Source organism: Pinus tabuliformis, chromosome 8 (genome assembly GCF_031772625.1).
Source record: "Pinus tabuliformis cultivar Carrire ecotype Pingquan chromosome 8, CPIR1, whole genome shotgun sequence".
Taxonomy (NCBI): domain Eukaryota; kingdom Viridiplantae; phylum Streptophyta; class Pinopsida; order Pinales; family Pinaceae; genus Pinus; species Pinus tabuliformis.
Window position 1 is genome coordinate 419,630,952 of NC_142294.1, and position 24,039 is coordinate 419,654,990.

A 24,039-nucleotide genomic window follows, 5' to 3' on the forward strand; every position below is an offset into this window, starting at 1 on the left:
ACCCACGGATCCGTACAAATCGCATTTTGGGCTTTTCATCTGGGGACCGAAACGCGTTTCAGAGGGCAGATCACCCACAGATCTGTACAGATCGCGTTTCGGGCTTTTGATCCGGGGGACGGGGGGGGACGTTTCCTGCAACACTATCATAGACTTCCTTTGATGTAGCTTGTTCTGAAACAAATGGGATTAAATGGTCCTTGAGAGATTCAAATTGAATTCTTTGAGCCTTGACCTTACCCTTCCTAAACTTTGATTTTTCTTCATCATCATCTTTATCTGGTTGAGCCTTGAGGTACTTTGCCTTGGACATATTGCAAAATGTCATGTTCTTCCTGGACAGGATCAATCCTTTTTTTCCGTGCCTTGAAGTTAGATGCTCTTTCAAGTTTGTTGCATTCCTTGCAAGTGGGAGCCATTTGCTCAGAAGTCTTGGACATAGAGATAAAAGATTTCTTCCTTGAGAGAGATAGAAATTCAACAAGGTGTGATCTTCAACTTTCTTTCTTCACCAAACTTTGATACTAGCACTTGTTTCTGAACATTGATAATTATTTGTGATGATTATATATCTTCTTTTACCATTTACAACTACTTCGTCAAGCAATTATACTTCATAAATTCAACCATACAAGAATAAGAAAAGCAGAGATCACAATGTACATAATCAACACAATGTTTACCTTGGGAAAACCCACTTGTGGTAAAAGCCCAACAATTCTTTCCTTAGAGAATCAATTCAATAGGAGATATCAAAGTCATAGAGAAACTGACCAGCATGATTGCAAGATGATAGGTCAACAAATACCGAGTCGATCCTCCACAAAATTTCAAGTCAAATCGTCCACAAACTGTCCACTAAAGCTCTTGGTCAAGGTCAGCTACAGGTCTGTACTAGGGTCAGATTTCGACTTCTTTCTCTGCCACAGAAAGCTTTCACGTCACATCAGAAACTTCGGATTCCACCTCAGAAAATCAACACAGAAACTCAGACTGATCTCGGTCTTCTGTAGTCACTTGAGCGAGGGCAGATAGATGACTTGTTCTTCTTCTTTTTGGCCTCCTTATCTTCTAGTCTTCCTTTGCTAGAGAACAAAGATATGCTAGTAATGCTTTTGATCTGAAGTGCCTCTTGGATGGAGGACAAATGAGCTACCTATAGGCTTCTTGAAGGACGAATGGATGTCTCCTTGGGCAGGCCGACATGATCATAGGAGGGCCGACTTGTACAACTTGCGGAGCCATAAATCATCAATGATAAATTCAAATTTTCTTTTCTTTTGATAAATACATGAATAATATAATTTTATTTTGAGCACGAAGAACATGCTTTACATAAACAAGTACGACAATGATAAAAATATTTTAATACGAAGACCGACCATAGCTACAAACTTCAACATAAATACTGTGTACATGTGTGTTGATGCTTGTTTGTCTTCAGATTTATTTACCTTCTACTGTGCATGCAAGTTAGGAAACTCAACATAACATCGAATTAAGTTAAAGTTTTAGTTTCAGTTGCTTTACCTTGGAAATTCAGTGTTTAGGTTCTGGGATTTAAAAACTAATAATCATTTTTGTCAAGCTCAATAAGTTTCTCAGTTTCTTGCTGTTAGGGGTTTAATGCTTATACACAAATGCATTCAAAAACTGAATTTATGAAAGAATACACATTGAATCATTTACTGCAAATGCTGAGCAGAAGCTAGGGAAACCAAGCACATTAAATGACACAATTTTTTGGGAAATGTCGCTAGAAAAATTTCGAAGTGAAAACCAGCAGAGATAATTTTTGTGATGAACCCACAGAAAAATAAAATGAGTTTACAACAAATTTCTTTTCCAACAACAATTGACTGTACTTATTTCAAATTCTGAGCCACTTCACTACCTCGAAAACTATGCCAAGACTTGATTTCTGTGCAGAAGAATCTTGAAATCAGTGTCAAAACCCTTGATTTTTGTGCAGAAAATGCTACCTCGAAATTTGTGCCAAAACCCTTTATTTTTGTGCAAAAATATTGCCTCAAAATCTGTGCCAAAACCCTTGAATTTTGTGCAAAAATATTGCCTCAAAATATGTACCCAACTTCCTCGTTTTATGTGTAGAAATACTGCCTTAAAATCTATGCCAAACTTTCCCGATTTATGTGTAGAAATACTGCCTTGAAATCTATGCCAAACTTTCACGATTTTCTGTGCAGAAATACTGCCTCAAACTATGCCAAACTTTCTCGATTTCTATGCAAAAATACTGCCTTGAAATCTATGCATTGACCCTTGATTTCCTGCCTCAAAATCTATGCAATGACTACAATAAATGCCGTGCATTCTCCTTGGTTTGTGTGCTCCTTCTCTCCTCTTTCTTCAACTCTTCTTCTTCTCTCTCTCTCTCTCCCGTTCAAAAAAAATGAATTGAATAATAATGTGTCTTTCCCTAGACACTCCTTTTATGTCTCATCATAACGAATTTTACCTAACCCGTATATTGGCTCAGATTAAATTCTTGGCCAATGAGATCTATGGTTGTGATATAATCTCTCATTGTCACTACTTAAGTAATTTTAAAAACATTTTATTCATTAATAATGCACAAAAGTTACTTTAACTTTATAAGATAAAGTTAATGTCATAGGGACCACTTTTGGACATTCTCCCACATGCTAGACACCAAGCCAATGTGGAAGACACTTGTCCGAGCTAAAAACTTGAACACTCCCTCTTAGTGAGGAAGGTGTTCTTCACCACCCCCAACTTGTCTCTGGAAAACAAAAACTTGCCTTTCACCTAAGTTGCACGAAACGGGGAAACGGGAAGCGATACGAAACGCGACCTCCCCAAATTTTGGAAACGGGGAAATGCGAATATATATATATATATATATATCTATATATATATATATATATATTGAAAATATTTAAATATATATATGTGCAATCATAAAGCATAAATGATACATTATAATTTATTACACTTAAACATTAAGATTTAATTTACATCACATTTACTCATGAATGATCACATAATGAAAATAAAAATATCGGAATATCCAAAAGCAACGTTTATTATATATCCAAATCTCAAAATCAGCCTTTATTTATATTAATATATGAGGCTGCAAGTACAATAAAGACTATAAGGCTGCAAGAGAGAGATCCAAATCGGGATTTTCTACATCCACATCCCATTCTTTAGAAGGACCACTGTTGTATTGGGAGTTTCCTCCTACATAGTTGAACGACCTTAGTGCTCTTGATTAAATACACGTTTCATACCCTAGTACCCTACATGATCTTGATTATTGGGAGTTTCCCCTGCATAGAGGGCTTGATTCTCTTGATTAAATACAAGTTCCATACCTTAGTACATGATAAAATCCAATGGAAACATTGCAATCCCCCCAATCCTGAAATCCTGAAAAACAAATAAGTCTGCTGGATTTTGAGTGAGATCTAAAATTCTACTTTCTCCATATGAAATCCAATGAGGGCGAAACCACTCTCAAACATCCTGAGTCATTTCATGGTAATGTTAAAAATTTAAGTAAAAGGATGAAAATGAAAAATAAAGGAGAATATCACTTTTACTTTAAGAATTTAACATTACCATGAACTGCATATGCCTCAAACTTCCTGATGAACTGCATATCAACACTAGGGAAAAAATTCACTTTTATAACTTTAGACACACATCTAGAAGTCACTAACATACCCTAAAAGTAAATTAAAAAACAAATTAAAAAATAAAAAAACACAAGTTAATGAGGAAACGTGGGTCGTACGGCCCTGAAACGCGTTTCCGGCCGTACTGGCCACGTTTCCGTTTCGGGAAACGTGGCAGTACGGCCGGAAACGCGTTTCACGGCCGTACCAAACGCGTTTCCGCGTTTCGTACCCGTTTCCATACGGAAACGGACCTCTATGCCACGTTTCCTGCAACATAGCCTTTCACCAACGACTTCGTAAGAATTTCCGCAACTTGCTCATCTGTGGATATGTATCGAAGCTCAACTGCCCCTCTTTGAACATAATCCTGGATGAAGTGGTATCTAATCTCAATATATTTTGACCTGTCATGAAATACCAGATTTTTTGAGAGTTTAATGCAACTTTGATTATCACAGTAAGTCACCGTAGGCTACCATTGCTGACGAAATAAGCCAACTAGTAACTTGCGAAGCCATATGGCCTCACAATTTGCATAAATAGTTGACATATACTTTGCTTTTGTAGAACTCTGTCCTACTACCTTTTGTTTCCTGTTGAGCCATGAGACAATTGCCGAGCCCAAACTGAAACAACACCCTGAACTTCCTTTCCTATCCACTACACTGCCTACCTAGTTTGAGTCTGTGTAACTAGTCAAATTGATTCCATCTCCTCTCACATAGCCCATTTGAAAATCCACTGTACCTCGTAGATACCTGAGCACATGTTTTGCCACCACCTAGTGCACTCTTCTTGGCTCAACCATATAATGGCTGAGAGTGTTGACAACAAAACACAACTCTGGCTTGGTGTTGACTAGATACATCAATTATCCTATCAACTGACAATACAAGGTGGGATCCACCAACTCACCCTCATAAGCATTCAACTTCTTCCAATTAGTTATCATTGGTATTGACATAGGCTTGCAATCCTCCATCTGAAATCTCTTCAAGATGTCAAATGCATACTTCCCTTGTCCCATAAAAATATGTCCTGGTTCTTGCCAAACCTCTAATCCCAAAAATTAATGCATCAACCCGATATGTTTCATTTTAAACTTTGAAGTAAGATCTTGCTTGCAACTAGCTACGATCCTCTCTAACCCTGTAATAAAGAGATCATCCACATATAGCACGAGAACAAGAGAATCTACACCAACCACTATGTAGTGTAGGTTGGGATCCACCTCACTCTTCTCAAAACCCATCTGCTGCAAGTAGGTATCAATCCTTGAGTACTAAGCTTTGGGAGCTTGCTTCAGTCCATATAAGGCCTTTTTCACCCTGGACACATGAGACTCTCTCCCATGTACCTCAAAGTCCTGTGGCTGCTCGATGTACACTTTCTCCTATATAATTTCATTCAAAAAAGCTATCATTACATACAGTTGGTGTATCCTCTAACCCATCTCTGCTGCAATGGAAATGATTGCGCCTAAGTCACCTGACACGGGGATTCGGGACACGTAGGATTCGAGATTCGTGGTGTCGGATTCGGACACGCTGACCCCTCGGAACAGGACACGTTATATATTATTTTATTAAATATATATATATATATATATATTAAAAATTAGATATTATCATATTTCTTACACAAATTTTAATTAATGATACAAATTTATTGATTTCAAACAAAGATCTTCATCTATAGCTATTAGCATGCATAGTACATACAAAATTCAAATAAATGTCAGTGGTACTGGTCACATAAATGATAAATATATTAAAAATTTAAATCATGATTCGTAATTCATAACTGAAAGACAACTTACAACTACAAGATAGTAAGATAAACACACTGACAACTGTAGTTTTCTCATTAAGTCATCAAATCAAAATGTGTTACATAGGTAGTGTTGGTGCAATGCCAATGGCAAATAGAAATAGAAAATATAAAACAACTACAGCCTACAGGTATACAAGCCTCAAGGCATCAATCAACATCAGAATCAGCATCACTGTCCCCATCATCATGGTCCCCACTGCTCTCCTCTGCATCCTCCTCCTCCCCTGTATCCATAGTCGCCTCTGCATCTGCTGGTATGGAGGTTGACCCCTCTAAGTCATCAAAACTAACAGGGTCTAGCACTGGATCACTGAGATCCATGTTGGCCAATGCCAACTCAACAGTGGTGTGCAGACCCATATCATCAGGAAAGACATCCCATATCTTTGTCTTTCCCCTCAACCACTCTTCCCTCTGCCTGTAAATAAGACGAAGGTTGGTGTGCAAATACACCATTGTCTCTGCCCTGGACTGCTCAAGCCTGCTCTTCTTCACATTATGCAAATTCCCATATGTGCTCCAATTCCTCTCGCAACAAGAGGATGAAGTCACCTGAGAGAGGACCCTCATGGCTAACTGCTGAAGAGGAGGGCTTGTTGCTCCATGATTTGCCCACCAAGAATAGGGTTTCTTAAGCCCCCTGTCTCTAATCACATCATAACCTCCAAATCGACCAGTGCCAGTGGAAAACTCTGCAAAGGCATCCTCCACCTCAGCAAGCAATGCATTATCCTGATAAATCCGCCTGAATGCCTCTTTCCTCCCCTGTGAGATTTCACCATCCATGTGAGGAGGGAATTTGCGGGAAGGTCCACCATTCAGCCACTCATGGCTGTAGTATTTGGGGTTCAATGAGTGAGCCAAACAATGTAAATGTGTACAATTCTTGTCCCATTTGCTGACAAGAATATCATGTATGGTATCGCAGAAGGCCTCTGGTGATGTCTCATACTCGGGGCACTCACTCTATAGAATAATGCTCCTCACAGACTCAATCATGGAATCCCATCCCTCATAAACCTCTCCTAGGATGGGTTTGTCTGTATCTGCAACTCGAAGCAAAGAAATGATAGGGTCCATGATCTGAATAATTAGATCTACCCTCTCCCACCAAGCATCATCTAGTACCGTGTCCTTCACTCTTTTAGAGGCTGCCTGATCTGTCTTTCTCCAAAAAGACCAAAACTCAGAAATAACCATGGACCCAAGAGCGGTCTTGACCTCCCTCAACCTCTTCAACATCATGAATGAAGATGCAAACCGTGTATCAACAATCTTCAACAATGATAGATTGCTGTACTCCTTGTAGATAGTGAGGGCATTTGTATGATTTTGCACAAAGTTACGGATATGTCTCGCATCCTCAATAATGCTTACAATCCAAAGCACATCAGAAGCAATGGATTTCAGTGCTAAGTTCAATGAATGGACAATGCAAGGTGTCCAAAACACTTGTGGATATTTAGCTTCCACAATCATGCCAGCAGCCTTGCAAACAGGTGCATTATTTGTAATGATTTGCACACAAGATTCAACACCTACATCGTCAACAACTTTAATAAATAACTCACCCATAAATTGTGCATCCTTGTATTCGCCAAGTGTATCCATTGCTTTCATGAAAACTGGACCATTCAAGGAAGACACCATGAAGTTGATGATTGGGTGTCGTGCTGGATCTGTCCATCCATCAGAAACAATGCTAACCCTAGATGTTGGCCATGATGCCATAATAGGCTCAAGCATTTTTTGCACCTCTTTTTTTGCCTTCGTCAACAATGTGGTTCTCAGCTTCTCTGACCCAAGAGGCACTTACCCCTGCTGGAGCCCCTTGAGTTAGAGCTCGGCACATCTCAACAAATAAAGGTGAACGTGCAACATTAAATGATATGAAGTTTTGATAGAAGAAGAAGGCAATGGTGAGATCAAGCTCTTCCCGTCTCTCTTTTTGGAAAATCTTGTCCATTGGACCAAGTGATCTTCTTTTTGATGCTTGTCCCCCAGTAGAAGTAGAACTCTCAAATGGAAATTTGGTGGTGGCTTTCCTCAAAAATGGAAGGGGGTCTTCATTCTTGGGTTTTTTTGATTTTGAAGCCAGTGCCACATGTTCCATACCAACATTGGCCTCCTTTTCCAATTCTTTTCTCTTTTGTGAAGTAATAGCTCTACAAGATCCAATCCCACAACCAGGTAAAGCCAACAAATGTGTTTTCACACGGTAATATGTGCTTTTGAAAAAAATGTTACAAGAGTTGCATTTCCATTGCACATTGCCTCCTCCCTTTCCCTTGTTGTTTGGCCCATCCTCTCTTGTGACATATTTCCACAATGGATATTTATCATTGTCTTTAAGTCCTCTTCCCTCAACATTACTTGCAGCAGACTCTGATGATATTGGGGGAGGAAGGGCATCTCTACCCATGACATTCTTGCCCTTCCTTTGCCCCCTAACTGCTGCCTTTGATTGAGCCATGAACACTGTTACCTCAACCTGTAAAAAAAATGAACAAACTGCTGTAAAAAATTTAAAAATGCAAAAAAATGAACAAACTGCTGTAAAAAATGAACAAACTGCTGAAATGCCAGTCTTAGAACAGAGACAATACACATAAATTCAAGGTTACAATACACATAATTTCATAAATTATAATTAAATTATTAAATAGATTCCACTGTTCACCTAACAGAGGGTTGGCCTCACACATCTCATTGCTACGTTTCCATTAAAATTTAAAAATAATCTGAAGAGTGAAGACTGAAGGGTTAATAAATCCTCTATGTTGCATTTAAAGTTTCAACTTTCAAGCCAACTTTCAACATGACCTTGATAGAAGAGATATCCATGGTCATTGGTGGGTATCCTTGTAAGTTGTAATATGAATACATCACTGCCAACTGGAGGGTTGGATTTCAGATTTATCATTTAAGTCATCCTCTAGTGAACTGTGAAACTGAAATAGCTTCCAGTTCCACGGTTTCTCCAACCTTCAACAGTGAACAGTGAACACTAATTTGAAAGTCTAGTACCAATAAACATAAATTTATGCTTTAAAAATTAAATCAAACAGCCAAGCAAGCTCCATCTCCTAAGAGTCCAACTAATGAAGTTCAACCAACTCCATGTAATCTTGTCAATGGAAGGATGGACATTGGATAGACATCTGTCATCTATGAAACTCTGAATAAACTACGTTCTTCCTTGAGATGAAATTCCAAAGATGAAGTTCAATGAAGGACCAAGGTAGAAGAATAATAAGTTGAGAAAAGCAAGGCCACATAAAGAGGTTTATCAGTTTATGTAAATATTCAAAAGAAGAGGGAGTATATTTTCAAGATAGAGATGAATGTAACTGCAAAACATTATTATTCAGGACCCCTCGTATGACTACGCACGTCAATAATCATTTCATCAAACAGTGGCACATTTCATCAAACAGTTTATAAACACACTGCTGTAGGTGCTCTTCTTGTATTTATTTCAATGTATTACACGCAGTACCACAAGAATGAAGCGTGTTTGTCACTGACTCACTCCGTTTTATGACTCCATTTTATGAGTTACCTGTCAGTCCGTTTTATGACACTGTTCTGCTACATATACAATATTCACATGCTATTGCTAACTTAGGGTGAGAATATATGAGAAACGGATTTATTATTAAGTTATTAACACATAAAATAGGCACAGTCGCACACATTATGAACTCCCAACATGTATAATACTGATACATAAGTTACGGCGTCCGTTTCAGATGTAATAGAAAGGGACATCCTTGCTGTAGCAGTGTAGCGTAATAGGTAGGTTACGTAGGTAAACAGTGAACAATACCAACTTACCTGGTGGACTGTGGACAATGCAACGGTGTTCTGAGAGTCTGCTCCTCGCTGCTACAGCACAATCGCTTGCCAATCACTTGCAAAATGAAACTATCAAGCAGCAAACACGCCCTTTTAACCCGCGCTGGGCGCTTAGCGAGTCCTGGAAACAGGACTCGTTTTTCAAAATCGTGACACGCTCAGCCAAATTGTGACACGTGCCAAGACACGACGTGTCATAAAGGGACACGATGTGTCATAAAAATTGGACATGAATCCGTACCGAATCGTGTCGGATTCGCTGGATTCGCGATTCGAGGGGCCTTTAGGGCGAATCTGGTGATCTAGGTTGCACCCAATCATCATGATGGACCTCATTACCATGCTGCACACATCATACTGCTGCACCTTATCATCATGCTGCACTTCCCTGTACTGCATCATCATGCTGTACCTATGCTGCACCTTCCTGTACTGCATCATCAAGCTGTACCTTACTGTGCCCATCATGTTGCATCTCATTGTAGCATTTATTATCACTGTGCTGCACTTTGTAACCAAGTGCTGCACACAACATGCTATACTACACTTCATCATGATGCCCATCATTATGTAGCAGCATTCAACATCATGCTGCACCTTGCTGTCACATCTTATCATGGACTGCATTAGTTCACTGTTTAGGGTCTCTATTTGCTGCATTGGATGGTAGATTGGACAGCCTTCATCATGGACTGTTTAGGCCATCAAGACAGTCCTACCAACCCTCACACATTGGCAGCAATATCAAACTGATCCATGCTGCTCCAACCTTGTTTGCTATGACTGTTTGTGACTGTCTGGTTAGGGCATATTGCTGTAGCCTTAGACTTCTCCAACAGACTCCCAAACAGCCCTTGAAAGACTGCGGCATACTTTAGGATAGCCCCTCCTTTGCTACGTTGCTACCTTTGGACATATGACAGTCCTTAGCTTCCCTACGCAAGCCCAGCTGTGGTGCTATGGCCTGCGGCCTAGCACAACAGCAACTTAACATGTCCAAAACAACAACGTTTAGCCTTCCTACTACAGCTCTCCTCCTGTACCTACGGCCCACACAAACACATAGATAACCTACCTTAAAACTGCCCCACAGACCTGCGTTATCCTCTGTTGAAACTCGGCCCTCAAGCCAGCTCTGTGGCCATCTAAACAACAGCTTGGATATCCTTCAGTGTGCACTAAAACAGTCCCCAAACTGCCTTGCTGTCTTTGCCTCTTTGCTGCATCTAAGGGCTGTCCTCCATGACAGTGTAGAGTATTAGGAACCCTTCCATAACAGCGTATAGGATTAGGGCATTCCTTCCATGACTGTGTTTTAGGTGGCATCTTCATGACTGCGTTTTAGGGCATCATCTCCAAGACTGCGTTTAGCTAGGGCATCCTCTCCATAGCTGCGTTTTAGGGCATCATCTCCAAGACTGTGTTTAGCTAGGGCATCCTCTCCATAGCTGCATAGTCTCTTAGGATCTCTTCCCTTCCACTAAAACCTAAACAGTGGAGAGAAGATATCACAAGAGGCGAGTGCTAAATGACTTTCAAGGCACCTCTATTTATGCTAAAACGTGGAGGACAAGTGGGGTTTATTTGGTCGCTGGCCGACCTTGACGAATTGTCCCATAACACAAATAAATTCATATCTCCATGAATACTTGTCAGAATTGGATGATCTTTAGATCAATCCTACACCTTTCAATGAGAGGAATCCAATAAAAATATCAGCTGCGACAAATAGGATGACCCACATGGAGTTTGGCCCTAGTTGCCAATTTTAACATAAAGTAATGGGCCAGCTTTTAGTGCTGGCAGGATGGCATAAAGCCGTAAAGGTTATAGATATTTTTTGCCATTTGTAGATTGTTTTGGACTCCATTATTTTGTATTTTTAAATTGATTTAAACCCAATTTTTTTTTGGAACAACCTTAAAAGCCAGAGGAAACATTGGTTGAGATTCCATCTCCATTCTGGCCAAATCATCCTGTTTTTGCAGGTTATTAACCTCTAAACAAACTTGTTTTTAAGTATAACCATAACCGTATTTATCTGGCTTTTTGCTACAGCTGAACATAGATAAACGTTAATGTTTTAACTTTTCATAGGTTCATCTCCAAGCAGTGCCCAAGAATAAAAGTTTTTATGAAAGTACATTATGAGGCTCAGGTCATTCTGCAATAGATGAATCTGATTCAGCTTAAGATTTCAGAGTAGTTAACTAGCTAGTAGTTGCCAGCATCATTTGCTCGACCTATTAATTATTGTATAAATTTTCCTTATCAAGTATTAGTTGGAAGAAAAAGAAAGTAGATGCCTTCTGGTTGCTTGATATTGACTTGGTGCATCCTGTGTCTATTTAGTATTGATCCATTGCACTTGGCTCCCATTTTACAAACTGAGATAGTGGTCATAGACTATCTTGGATTATGAAGTGTTCATGCATTAAGAGGAGGAACATCAAACAGTCACCACCTTTCATAACCTGGACATCTTAATCCTCAAACTACACCACCTCATTCACACTCAGGCATCTCATCATATAAAAGATGCGATTGTAAGATTGTAAGTTCCATCATATAATTGATAACTGAAATGGAAAAGATTCTACATTGTAAGATTGTAAGTTCCATCATATAATTGATAACTGAAATGGAAAAGATTCTACATTTAGGCAACCCTGAATAGTATAGTGCACATAATTTTTCATATAATTATACGAAACAAACAAGTCTTGCTATGATAAGATCTCAAATGTAGTAATCAGCATGTATGGCTGCAGTATTATAACAATGAATGTAAGGACCTCCAGCTTGGTACTGTAAGGTAGATTTCACAGATCAAATTCCTAAAGATCGAATAAATAAATTGACAATGCCTTTAGCATTTCACCATTCTTATTTAATGCTTAATTCGACATGCACATCCACAGTTTTGAATAATCTTAATGATTATTCTTTTTCTCTTGGTATTTGACCAAATTTATGGGCCAATTCCTAATGTTTATACTAATTTTTACAAGAAGCATGTACGAGTAAGCTCATGAATCTACTAGAAGGTGAAATGCATAAAAAGGGCATGTAGTTTCATCCTTGACACAACTGACATGATATGGTGAATACTTTGTAGTGACAAAAGAACTGAAATACCATCTATTGTATCATATTGCTAATAGAAGTTCTAAATTGTATTAAATATGCCATGTTGATAATTCAAGTTACAATTTTGTTAACAACGTGAACTTGTTGATTTGTGGTAGCATCGGATGTGCTCTAGCCATGAAAATTGGTGGAGAAGCTAAAACACATGAGATTTCCAAGACCCAGAAATGGCTTGGACAGATTGTCCCCGGTTTGAGAGATTTTAAAATAATTAATATTTTTAATGGAGTTCCTAAGTCTAAACTTAGGAAAAATAAAATATTAATGGGTATTAATCTAGATCATTGGATTCGCCCTAAAGGCCCCTCGAATCGCGAATCCAACGAATCCGACACGATTCGGTACGGATTCGTGTCCAATTTTTATGACACGTCGTGTCCCTTTATGACACGTCGTGTCCTGGCACGTGTCACAATTTGGCTGAGCGTGTCACGATTTTGAAAAACGAGTCCTGTTTCCAGGACTCGCTAAGCGCCCAGTGCGGGTTAAAAGGGCATGTTCGCTGCTTGATAGTTTCATTTTGCAAGTGATTGTGCTGTAGCAGCGAGGAGCAGACTCTCAGACCACCGTTGCATTGTCCACAGTCCACCAGGTAAGTTGGTATTGTTCACTGTTTACCTACGTAACCTACCTATTACGCTACACTGCTACAGCAAGGATGTCCCTTTCTATTACATCTGAAACGGACGCCGTAACTTATGTATCAGTATTATACATGTTGGGAGTTCATAATGTATGCGGCTGTGCCTATTTTATGTGTTAATAACTTAATAATATATCCGTTTCTCATATATTCTCACCCTAAGTTAGCAATAGCATGTGAATATTGTATATGTAGCAGAACAGTGTCATAAAACGGACTGACAGGTAACTCATAAAACGGAGTGAGTCAGTGACAAACACGCTTCATTCTTGTGGTACTGTGTGTAATACATTGAAATAAATACAAGAAGAGCACCTACAGCAGTGTGTTTATAAACTGTTTGATGAAATGTGCCACTGTTTGATGAAATGATTATTGACGTGCGTAGTAATACGAAGGGTCCTGAATAATAATGTTTTGCAGTTACATTAATCTCTATCTTGAAAATATACCCCCTCTTCTTTTGAATATTTACATAAACTGATAAACCTCTTTATGTGGCCTTGCTTTTCTCAACTTATTATTCTTCTACCTTGGTCCTTCATTGAACTTCATCTTTGGAATTTCATCTCAAGGAAGAACGTAGTTTATTCAGAGTTTCATAGATGACAGATGTCTATCCAATGTCCATCCTTCCATTGACAAGATTACATGGAGTTGGTTGAACTTCATTAGTTGGACTCTTAGGAGATGGAGCTTGCTTGGCTGTTTGATTTAATTTTTAAAGCATAAATTTATGTTTATTGGTACTGGACTTTCAAATTAGTGTTCACTGTTCACTGTTGAAGGTTGGAGAAACTGTGGAACTGGAAGCTATTTCAGTTTCACAGTTCACTAGAGGATGACTTAAATGATAAATCTGAAATCCAACCCTCCAGTTGGCAATGATGTATTCATATTACAACTTACAAGGATACCCACCAATGACCATGGATATCTCTTCTATCAAGGTCATGTTGAAAGTTGGCTTGAAAGTTGAAACTTTAAATGCAACATAGAGGATTTATTAACCCTTCAGTCTTCACTCTTCAGATTATTTTTAAATTTTAATGGAAACGTAGCAATGAGATGTGTGAGGCCAACCCTCTGTTAGGTGAACAGTGGAATCTATTTAATAATTTAATTATAATTTATGAAATTATGTGTATTGTAACCTTGAATTTATGTGTATTGTCTCTGTTCTAAGACTGGCATTTCAGCAGTTTGTTCATTTTTTACTGCAGTTTGTTCATTTTTTTGCATTTTTAATTTTTTTACAGCAGTTTGTTCATTTTTTTTACAGGTTGAGGTAACAGTGTTCATGGCTCAATCAAAGGCAGCAGTTAGGGGGCAAAGGAAGGGCAAGAATGTCATGGGTAGAGATGCCCTTCCTCCCCCAATATCATCAGAGTCTGCTGCAAGTAATGTTGAGGGAAGAGGACTTAAAGACAATGATAAATATCCATTGTGGAAATATGTCAGAAGAGAGGATGGGCCAAACAACAAGGGAAAGGGAGGAGGCAATGTGCAATGGAAATGCAACTTTTGTAACATTTCTTTCAAAAGCACATATTACCGTGTGAAATCACATTTGTTGGCTTTATCTGGTTGTGGGATTGGATCTTGTAGAGCTATTACTTCACAAAAGAGAAAAGAATTGGAAAAGGAGGCCAATGTTGGTATGGAACATGTGGCACTGGCTTCAAAATAAAAAAAACCCAAGAATGAAGACCCCCTTCCATTTTTGAGGAAAACCACCACCAAATTTCCATTTGAGAGTTCTACTTCTACTGGGGGACAAGCATAAAAAAGAAGATCACTTGGTCCAATGGAAAAGATTTTCCAAAAAGAGAGACAGGAAGAGCTTGATCTCACCATTGCCTTCTTCTTCTATCAAAACTTCATATCATTTAATGTTGCACGTTCACCTTTATTTGTTGAGGTGTGCCGAGCTCTAACTCAAGGGGCTCCAACAGGGGTATGTGCCTCTTGGGTCAAAGAAGTTGAGAACCACATTGTTGACGAAGGCAAAAAAAGAGGTGCAAAAAATGCTTGAGCCTATTATGGCATCATGGCCAACATCTGGGGTTAGCATTGTTTCTGATGGATGGACAGATCCGACACGTCACACGACACCCAATCATCAACTTCATGGTGTTTTCCTTGAATGGTCCAGTTTTCAAAAGCAATGGATACACTTGGCGAATACAAGGATGCACAATTTATGGGTGAGTTATTTATTAAAGTTGTTGAAGATGTAGGTGTTGAATCTTGTGTGCAAATCATTACAAATAATGCACCTGTTTGCAAGGCTGCTAGCATGATTGTGGAAGCTAAATATCCACAAGTGTTTTGGACACCTTGCATTGTCCATTCATTGAACTTAGCACTGAAATCCATTGCTTCTGATGTGCTTTGGATTGGAAGCATTATTGAGGATGCAAGACATATCTGTAACTTTGTGCAAAATCATACAAATGCCCTTACTATCTAAAAGGAGTACAACAATCTATCATTGTTGAAGATTGCTGATACATGGTTTGCATCTTCATTCATGATGTTGAAGAGGTTGAGGGAGGTCAAGACCGCTCTTGGGTCCATGGTTATTTCTGAGTTTTGGTCTTTTTGGAGAAAGACAGATCAGGCAGCCTCTAAAAGAGTGAAGGACACGGTACTAGATGATGCTTGGTGGGAGAGGGTAGATCTAATTATTCGGATCATGGACCCTATCATTTCTTTGCTTCGAGTTGCAGATACAGACAAATCCATCCTAGGGGAGGTTTATGAGGGATGGGATTCCATGATTGAGTCTGTGAGGAGCATTATTCTATAGAGTGAGTGCCTCGAGTATGAGACATCACCAGAGGCCTTCTGCGATACCATACATGATATTCTTGTCAGCAGATGGGACAAGAATTGTACACCTTTACAATGTTTGGCTCACTCATTGAACCCCAAATACTACAGCCATGAGTGGCTGAATGGTGGACCTTCCCGCAGATTCCCTCCTCACATGGATGGTGAAATCTCACAGGGGAGGAAAGAGGCATTCAGGCGGATTTATTAGGATAATGCATTGCTTGCTGAGGTGGAGGATGCCTTTGCAGAGTTTTCCACTGGCACTGGTCGATTTGGAGGTTATGATGTGATTAGAGACAGGGGGCTTAAGAAGCCCTATTCTTGGTGGGCAAATCATGGGGCAACAAGCCCTCCTCTTCAGCAGTTAGCCATGAGGGTCCTCTCTCAGGTGACTTCATCCTCTTGTTGCGAGAGGAATTGGAGCACATATGGGAATTTGCATAATGTGAAGAAGAGCAGGCTTGAGCAGTCTAGGGTAGAGACAATGGTGTATGTGCACACCAACCTTCGTCTTATTTACAGGCAGAGGGAAGAGTGGTTGAGGGGAAAGACAAAGATGTGGGATGTCTTTCCTGATGATATGGGTCTGGACACCACTGTTGAGTTGGCATTGGCCAACATGGATCTCAGTGATCCAGTGCTAGACCCTGTTAGTTTTGATGACTTAGAGGGGTCAACCTCCATACCAGCAGATGCAGAGGCGACTATGGATACAGGGGAGGAGGAGGATGCAGAGGAGAGCAGTGGGGACCATGATGATGGGGACAGTGATGCTGATTCTGATGCTGATTGATGCCTTGAGGCTTGTATACCTGTAGGTTGTAGTTGTTTTATATTTTCTATTTCTATTTGCCATTGGCATTGCACCAACAGTAGCTATGTAACACATTTTGATTTGATGACTTAATGAGAAAACTACAGTTGTCAGTGTGTTTATCTTACTATCTTGTAGTTGTAAGTTGTCTTTCAGTTATGAATTACGAATCATGATTTAAATTTTTAACAGATTTATCATTTATGTGACCAGTACCACTGACATTTATTTGAATTTTGTATGTACTATGCATGCTAATAGGTATAGATGAAGATCTATGTTTGAAATCAATAAATTTGTGTCGTTAATTAAAATTTGTGTAAGAAATATGATAATCTCTAATTTTTAATATATATATATATATATATATATATATATATATTTTTTTTTTTTAATAAAATAATATATAACGTGTCCTAACGTGCCCTGTTCCGGGGGGTCAGTGTGTCCGAATCCGACACCACGAATCTCGAATCCTACGTGTCCCGAATCCCCGTGTCAGGTGACTTAGGTATTAATATAAAGCTGGGTTAGAAGGTTCCAAAGTCATGGATCAAGCCAAACCTAATCTTAGCCATTGATTAGAGATTTAATCTCGGCTGTTGAAGGACCAACGAGAAAAGTATAAGAAGAGGCTTGAGGGTTAGTTGAAGAATACACCAGAATGATCAGTCATTTGATTTGCTAGAGCGGGGTTGCTAAGCAAAGTCGAATCAATGATCAGTAGCGAGGGGCAGTGAGTACTAGGCAAAGAGACAGAGACAGTACCAAGAGACCAGCGCAGAAGCAGAGAGCGGGATGCAGCAACTGGTTCAAGCCATGTAGAGTCCAGCAGAGACAACGAAGAGGCCAGAGGGACTGCGTCATCCACACAGAGGATGCAGGAGTGACGCAGAGGGTTCGAGAGGCTGCGCAGTCTCTCAGAGGGCTGACACAGAGAGGTTTGATGCTGACGCAAGGTAGCAAGAGGCTGACGCAGAGGCCAGAAGGGCCAGCACAGAGCTTCAGAGACGCTGGAGAGGGTTTCGTGGGACAGGTTTTCTGAATACCTGTTTCCGAATAGAGAGGTATTGCTGCCGTGTATTTTTTCTCTGTCGGGTGAGCCGGTTAGGCACTCAGTTGTACTCAAGGAAATACCGCATAATAATAAACCCTCAAAATAACTGCACTGGTTTTCCCGCATTGAGTTTTTCCGGGGACATTTGTCCAAAAATAACGGTGTCACTTGTGTGTTTGTTTTCTTTCAGTTGATGATTTATAGATTTTGTTACTGTATTGTGTTTATTTTGGTGTTTAAATGTTTTAAATTACTTGTTCAGAATTTACAATTAGAAGAAATAAACTAGCAGAATACAGATTAATTTTCTAACAGATAGACTTAGAAAATTCAACATGGTATCAGAGTGTGGTTGCAGATTACAGGGACGCTAAAGGCATCAGTTGAGCAGAGCATTTGCAGTAGATTCAACTGTCCCGAGTGACAGATATGATCATTGCAGAAATCGACAGAGGAAGGGTTGACGCAGAGGGATGGCGTCATCAGTTCGGGCCTGAGAGAGGCCAGCGCAGAGGCTGAGGAGGGCAGAAACAAGCTCATGCAGAGGCTAGGAGGGTTGACGCAGTTGGCTGAGGGAGCTGTTTTGCTAGTGCTAGGATTGCGCAGAGCCAGGAGGCTCAATCCTTCAGTGGTTGGGGCAAAGGAAGCTGTGGGCAGTTTGCGGGAGCGAAGCTGGTGGGGTACTGTGGTCAGAATAGTACCTAGCAGGGCAAAACCAAGGTAGAGGGAGTTGCTATCGAGACAGATTTCTAGGTAAGGAATTTAGATCAATGTTGTAGTTGCATAGACGATCAGAGAGGGGCAACTTGACGGTTGGCAGAAGGATTTCCAGGAGGGAAATTGGGACTCAGAGGGAGTCCAGAAGAGAACTTCCAGACGGGAAGTAGAGAGACTTGGAGGAGTCGAACCGAGAACTTCCAGACGGGAAGTAGAGAGACTCAGCAGGAGTCGAACCGAGAACTTCCAGGAAGTAGAGAGACTCGGAGGAGTTGACAGAGAAGAGCAGGGAGATGACCGTGAATGCGCTAAGGGATTAGGATAGGCTGGACGGAGTGTCCAACTTTGTGGTCTGGAAGGCCAGTATCTTGTCCATTCTATACAGACGTCGCATCAAGGGCTTCGCTTTGAGAGTAATGGCTATCCCAGTTGACCCGATAGCTAATGAAAGGTACGAGGAGGCAGTGGCCAAGGCAAAATGCATCATCCTTGATGGGGTCAAGGATCATGTGGTCCAACATATTGCCGAGAAGGAGACGACAAAGGAAATGTGGGATACCTTGAAGATGTTGTACCAGCATACTTCTGTGTAGAGGAAGATGCTACTTAAGAATCGGCTACGGTCATACCAGATGCAGAAGGGAGAGCAGATAGATCTCTTCCTCGGTCGTTTGAAGGAGATCCAAGACCAATTGATTTCCATAGGGGCCACGTTGGATCAGGTGTTGAGGGTAAAAACTGCACTAAATGCAGTCTCCGAGGAGTGGGAGACATTTGTCCAGAGCATACTGGGCAGGGCGATTTCCATAGGGGTCATGTCGGATCAGGTGTTGAGGGTAAAAACTGCACTAAATGCAGTCTCCGAGGAGTGGGAGACATTTGTCCAGAGCATACTGGGCAGGGCGAATCTTCCAGATTGGGAAGAATTGTGTGTGACTCTTCGTCAAGAAGAGATCAAACGGCTGACCAAGACGGGAAGTAGCAGCAAAGGAGTCTGAATCAAGAAAGAAGAAGAAGAGGATGCAGCTCTGGCATCTGCGGGAAAGCAGGAGAAGAGGAAGAAGAAGGACCTCTCCAAGGTCAAGTGCTTCCATTGTGGGGAACTGGGTCATTATGCGAACCAGTGTTCGAGGAAGAAGAACAAGGGAGAGGTGTCTGAGTCTAAGGCAACGCCAACGAAAGTGGAGAAAGAAGTCAAGGAGGATGACGATTGTGCCATGAGTACTCATGTGTCACTAGAGAAGAAGTGGGGAGACATCGAGCTGTAGTCAGGAGGACTACAGGCGATGAGGGGCAGGATCCTTGAAGTACCCAACCTCTTGGATTATACCTTGCTACAGGAGCCCTGAAGAAAGAGTAGCAAGACTGGCGGATGTCGGTAGAGACAGATGCAGATGAAGCGACATAGAGTGCTACAGTGCAGGAGTCCCTAGACAACGCAAGGCTAGTAGGTTGCAATAGTGTGACAAGCACGGGAGTGTTGCAACGGTGCGAGATGCAGGGAGTTGTTGCAGCAGCGCAGAGGTCAGTAGAGGGAGCACTTATTAGTGGCAGAGAGAGCTTCAGCATTGGGTGTGTTTCTAGCTTGACAGGGATGTCAGAAGTTGGGTGGATCAGTTACTTACTTCTCAGTAACTGAGTTGCTGTGCAGTAGTAGTTTGTAGTAGCACGATGCAACATGATGAGAGGGGGATGCAGTGCAGATGCAGTGTTGGGAGGATGGACTAGCAGCAGCGCAGATGCAGTGTTGGGAGGATGGACTAGCAGCAGTGCAGATGCAGTGTTGGGAGGATGGACTAGCAGCAGCGCAGATGCAGAGGGAGCTGTCGTACGAATGCAACAGTGGTAGTGGGAGGGCCATGGGCAGTAGTACAGGATGCAACAATGCAGAGGATGTTGGGCGGGGAGGCCTAGCATCAGCATAGGTACCGGTGCCAGATAATCAGAGTGATGCTTAGTGAGGAGTATTACTAGAGCACAATCCTTGCTAAGAGGGAGTGTTGATTTGTGTAGCATCAAATGTGCTCTAGCCATGAAAATTGGTGGAGAGGCTAAAGCACATGAGATCTCCAAGACTTAGAAATGGTTTGGACAGATTGTATCCGGTTTGGGAGATATTAAAATAATTAATATTTTTAATGGAGTTCCTATGTCTAAACTTAGGAAAAATAAAATATTAATGGGTATTAATATAAAACTGGGTTAGAAGGTTCCAAAAGTCATGGATCAAGCCAAATCTAATCTTCGTTGTTGATTAGAGATTTAATCTCGGTCGTTGAAGGACCAATGAGAAAAGTATAAGAAGAGGCTTGAGGGTTAGTTAGAGAATACACTAGAGTGATCAGTCATTCGATTTGCTAGAGTGGGGTTGCTAAGCAAAGTCGAATTAGTGATCAACAATGAGGGGCAGTGAGTACTGGGTAGAGAGGCAGAGACAGTGCCAAGAGACCAGCGCAGAAGCAGAGAGCAAGAGGCAGTAGCCTGTTTAGGCCACACAAAGTCCAACAGAGACAGCGCAGAGGCTAGAGGGACTGCGTCATCCACACAGAGGTTGCAGGAGTGACGTAGAGGGTCCCAGAGGCTGCGCAGTGCCTTAGAGGGCTGACATAGAGAGGTTTGAGGCTAACGCAGAGGCCAGAAGGGCTAGCGCAGAGCTTTAGAGACGCTGGAGAGGGTTTCGTGGGATAGGTTTTTTGAATACCTGTTTCCGAATAGAGAGTTATTGTTACCGTGTATTTTTTCTCTGTCAGGTGAGCCGTTTAGACACCCAATTGTACTTAAGGAAATACTGCATAATAATAAACCCTCAGAATAGCTGCACCAGTTTTCCCGCATTGGGGTTTTCCGGGGACATTTGTTCAAAAATAACGGTGTCACTTGTGTGTTTGTTTTCTTTCAACTGATGATTTGTAGATGTTTTGACTTTATTGTGTTTATTTTGGTATTTAAATGTTTTAAATAACTTGTTCAGAATTTACAAGTAGAAGAAATAAACCAGCAGAATACAGATTAATTTTTTAACGGATAGACTAAGAAAATTCAACAGAGCTTGGCTTCAACATATTGATATGATTGCCTTCGTAAGATTCCTAATTGAAGTTTATGTTGTGTTTTTACTTTTAATCAGCCTCTTGGAAATAGATTCATTTTAGTATCTAGTATCTACTGAAGAGGTTACATCATCAATCGTCTACTACTACAAATTTTTGTCCGTTCCTCTTAAACATTGTGTTCCATTTGTAACTGCTGCTTATTCGTTCAAGGGCATCATTACCACCTAGATGATCAGACATCCAACTCATAATTGAAACGACCCAATTGCAAGAGCAAAGCTCTGCCAACTGAGCTATATCCCCGTACCCAGACCAAGTGTAGCATACATGAACAAATAAGATGCTTTTGCTTTTTCTTCCTAAGATTTTCCTGGCACATCTGGGCTGTCCTGGACTTGAACCAGAGACCTCGCCTGTGAAATAAATCCTCGCAGCTGTGATACTATGCAATCAACTAATTGGAGAAAATCAATAGATTCTTCTTTAACGTGTCATTCAGCAGGTTTTGTAAGATATGCTTATTTGTATAGGGTACAATAAAGTTTGAGAATCGGATACACAGTTTCCATATTGATACTTGAGCAACACATAGTGAAGCCCTATTGAAGCATTCCATTTTCTGTGCAGATAAGTACTTTATATTGACATGAAATACCACAATTGTGTGTATATTATTAACAGCAGCTTTTCATGATTTCTCCCGGTACCTTTGTTCTATATGTCTGCGTTTGTTTAAATTGAATATCTTCTGTCATCTGTTCCATCTAGTTGGCAGTACTGTTAGTTGAGTTTTTGTTTCTGTGAGGTTTATTGTTACTTATTTATGCAGGTTGCCGATTGTTGCCAAATGTGATAGAAAGCGTGTACTTTCTCTGTGGGCACCTTTATGTGGTGGTGTGGTTCCACATGAATACCATGTTCAGTTTTCTCAAGTGCGTTATTTGAGTCCTCGCCAATTTGTAGAGAGACTATCAAAGGAATTAGGAGTAGAGGGAGTGGTAGCAGGTAAGTTTTGTCCTCACGTTTATGCTATTTGCAAAGCAGATTGTTCTCTTTTTTTAAATTTGGATCAGTTATTTGACAATGCTATGGTCCAGAGAAAGTGCAAACTTGCCTTTTATTCTGCAGTGCAGCAGTACACTTAAAAGAATAATTTATACTCTCTCTTGGTTCCATTGTTACAGCCGTTGCATGTACAGTATATATTTTTAAAGTGGCTTAAGTTGCAACTTTGCAGGTGCAAATTACAGATTTGGGTACAAGGCTTCGGGTGATGCATCCGATTTGGTCCATTTGTGTGGGGAATATGGTCTTAAGGCTTACATTGTAGATCCTGTTATGGATAAGTTTGATAGATCAAGTTTGGAACAAGGAAATACAGGAACAGATTTGCGAGAGAAAGGGCAGGTCTCTTCAACTCTTGTCCGTAAAGCTCTAGCTGCTGGCAATATCAAACGCGTTGAACAATTACTCGGTAGGAAGCATCGATTGGTGTTAACAACAGATAATTGCATTGTTAGAAAAAACACAATCGTTTCTGGCAGGTCAAGTGTGCTCAATCAACCACCTAGGGAGGGACAATATGGTTGCATGATAATGATCCGAGGAAATGATGATGTGGACAGAAACAGTAATGGCAATGAAAATATTATAGGCTATGGTGATTTAAAAATAAATTCTACACAAATAGAAGTCACATTACATGAAGGTAGCTTTTGGGCACACTTAAATGGAAAGTCTTTTATTGACCTTGAATTTGAATGCTGAAGATAATGTTGAGTTGGATGCTTTTGAAAATTATGTTTATTGTGTTCATCTCATTCCGAGGAAATGATATGAATGTCTGATAAGCATGGAATTACGTTTGAGCCTTGAGTTTCTCCAGCTCAATAAATAAATAAATAAATGCCTTAGTAGTCAGCATCCTTTAGGGTCTATATTACAATATATAGGAGTCTGATTTAGGGGAATTTATATTTTCCATGGGTACATTTAACAAATGAGCAATTGAATGGATGCCAAGAATATACATTACCTGCATTCGAGCCAAATTATTTGAGTTTACAGTATGTCGTGGCTTTCTTTTTCCTCCGTTTCATCTCTTAATTTGGATTTGTGATGATAGTTCATTCTTAAAAGTTAAGGTAGGATGACCATTTTGAAAGTTTAGATGATTGAATTTGCAGAAAGAAAGAAAGAACTTTGTAGGATAAACCTTCAATAGTTCATTTTTCAAAGACCCATAATTTGTGTGTGTATGTTAATATGAACTTGTAAAATAACACTTGGAAAACTTCATTGGGAATCTTGGGAAATTATGTTCTTATTAGGTACCATCGTTTTCAATGTGGCTTGGGAACCCTGTATTGACCTACCTCTTGCATTTTATTTTAAAATATCATTAGCAC

General features: G+C 40.3%; 1 protein-coding gene across 3 annotated transcripts in view; it reads left to right on the forward strand.

Moving 5' to 3' along the window:
* LOC149235846 (FAD synthetase, chloroplastic-like) overlaps window positions 1–23,719 on the forward strand; it is a 177,288-nt gene extending 153,569 nt beyond the window's left edge. For all 3 annotated transcript variants that reach the window (XM_089372253.1, XM_089372252.1, XM_089372251.1), the window contains exons 5-6: window positions 22,461–22,636; window positions 22,869–23,719. In XM_089372253.1, coding sequence (XP_089228379.1) covers window positions 22,461–22,636; window positions 22,869–23,398 — 706 coding nt within the window. In that variant the 3' untranslated portion in view covers window positions 23,399–23,719. The remainder of the gene's footprint in view (window positions 1–22,460; window positions 22,637–22,868) is intronic.
* Window positions 23,720–24,039: the final 320 nt, after the last annotated feature.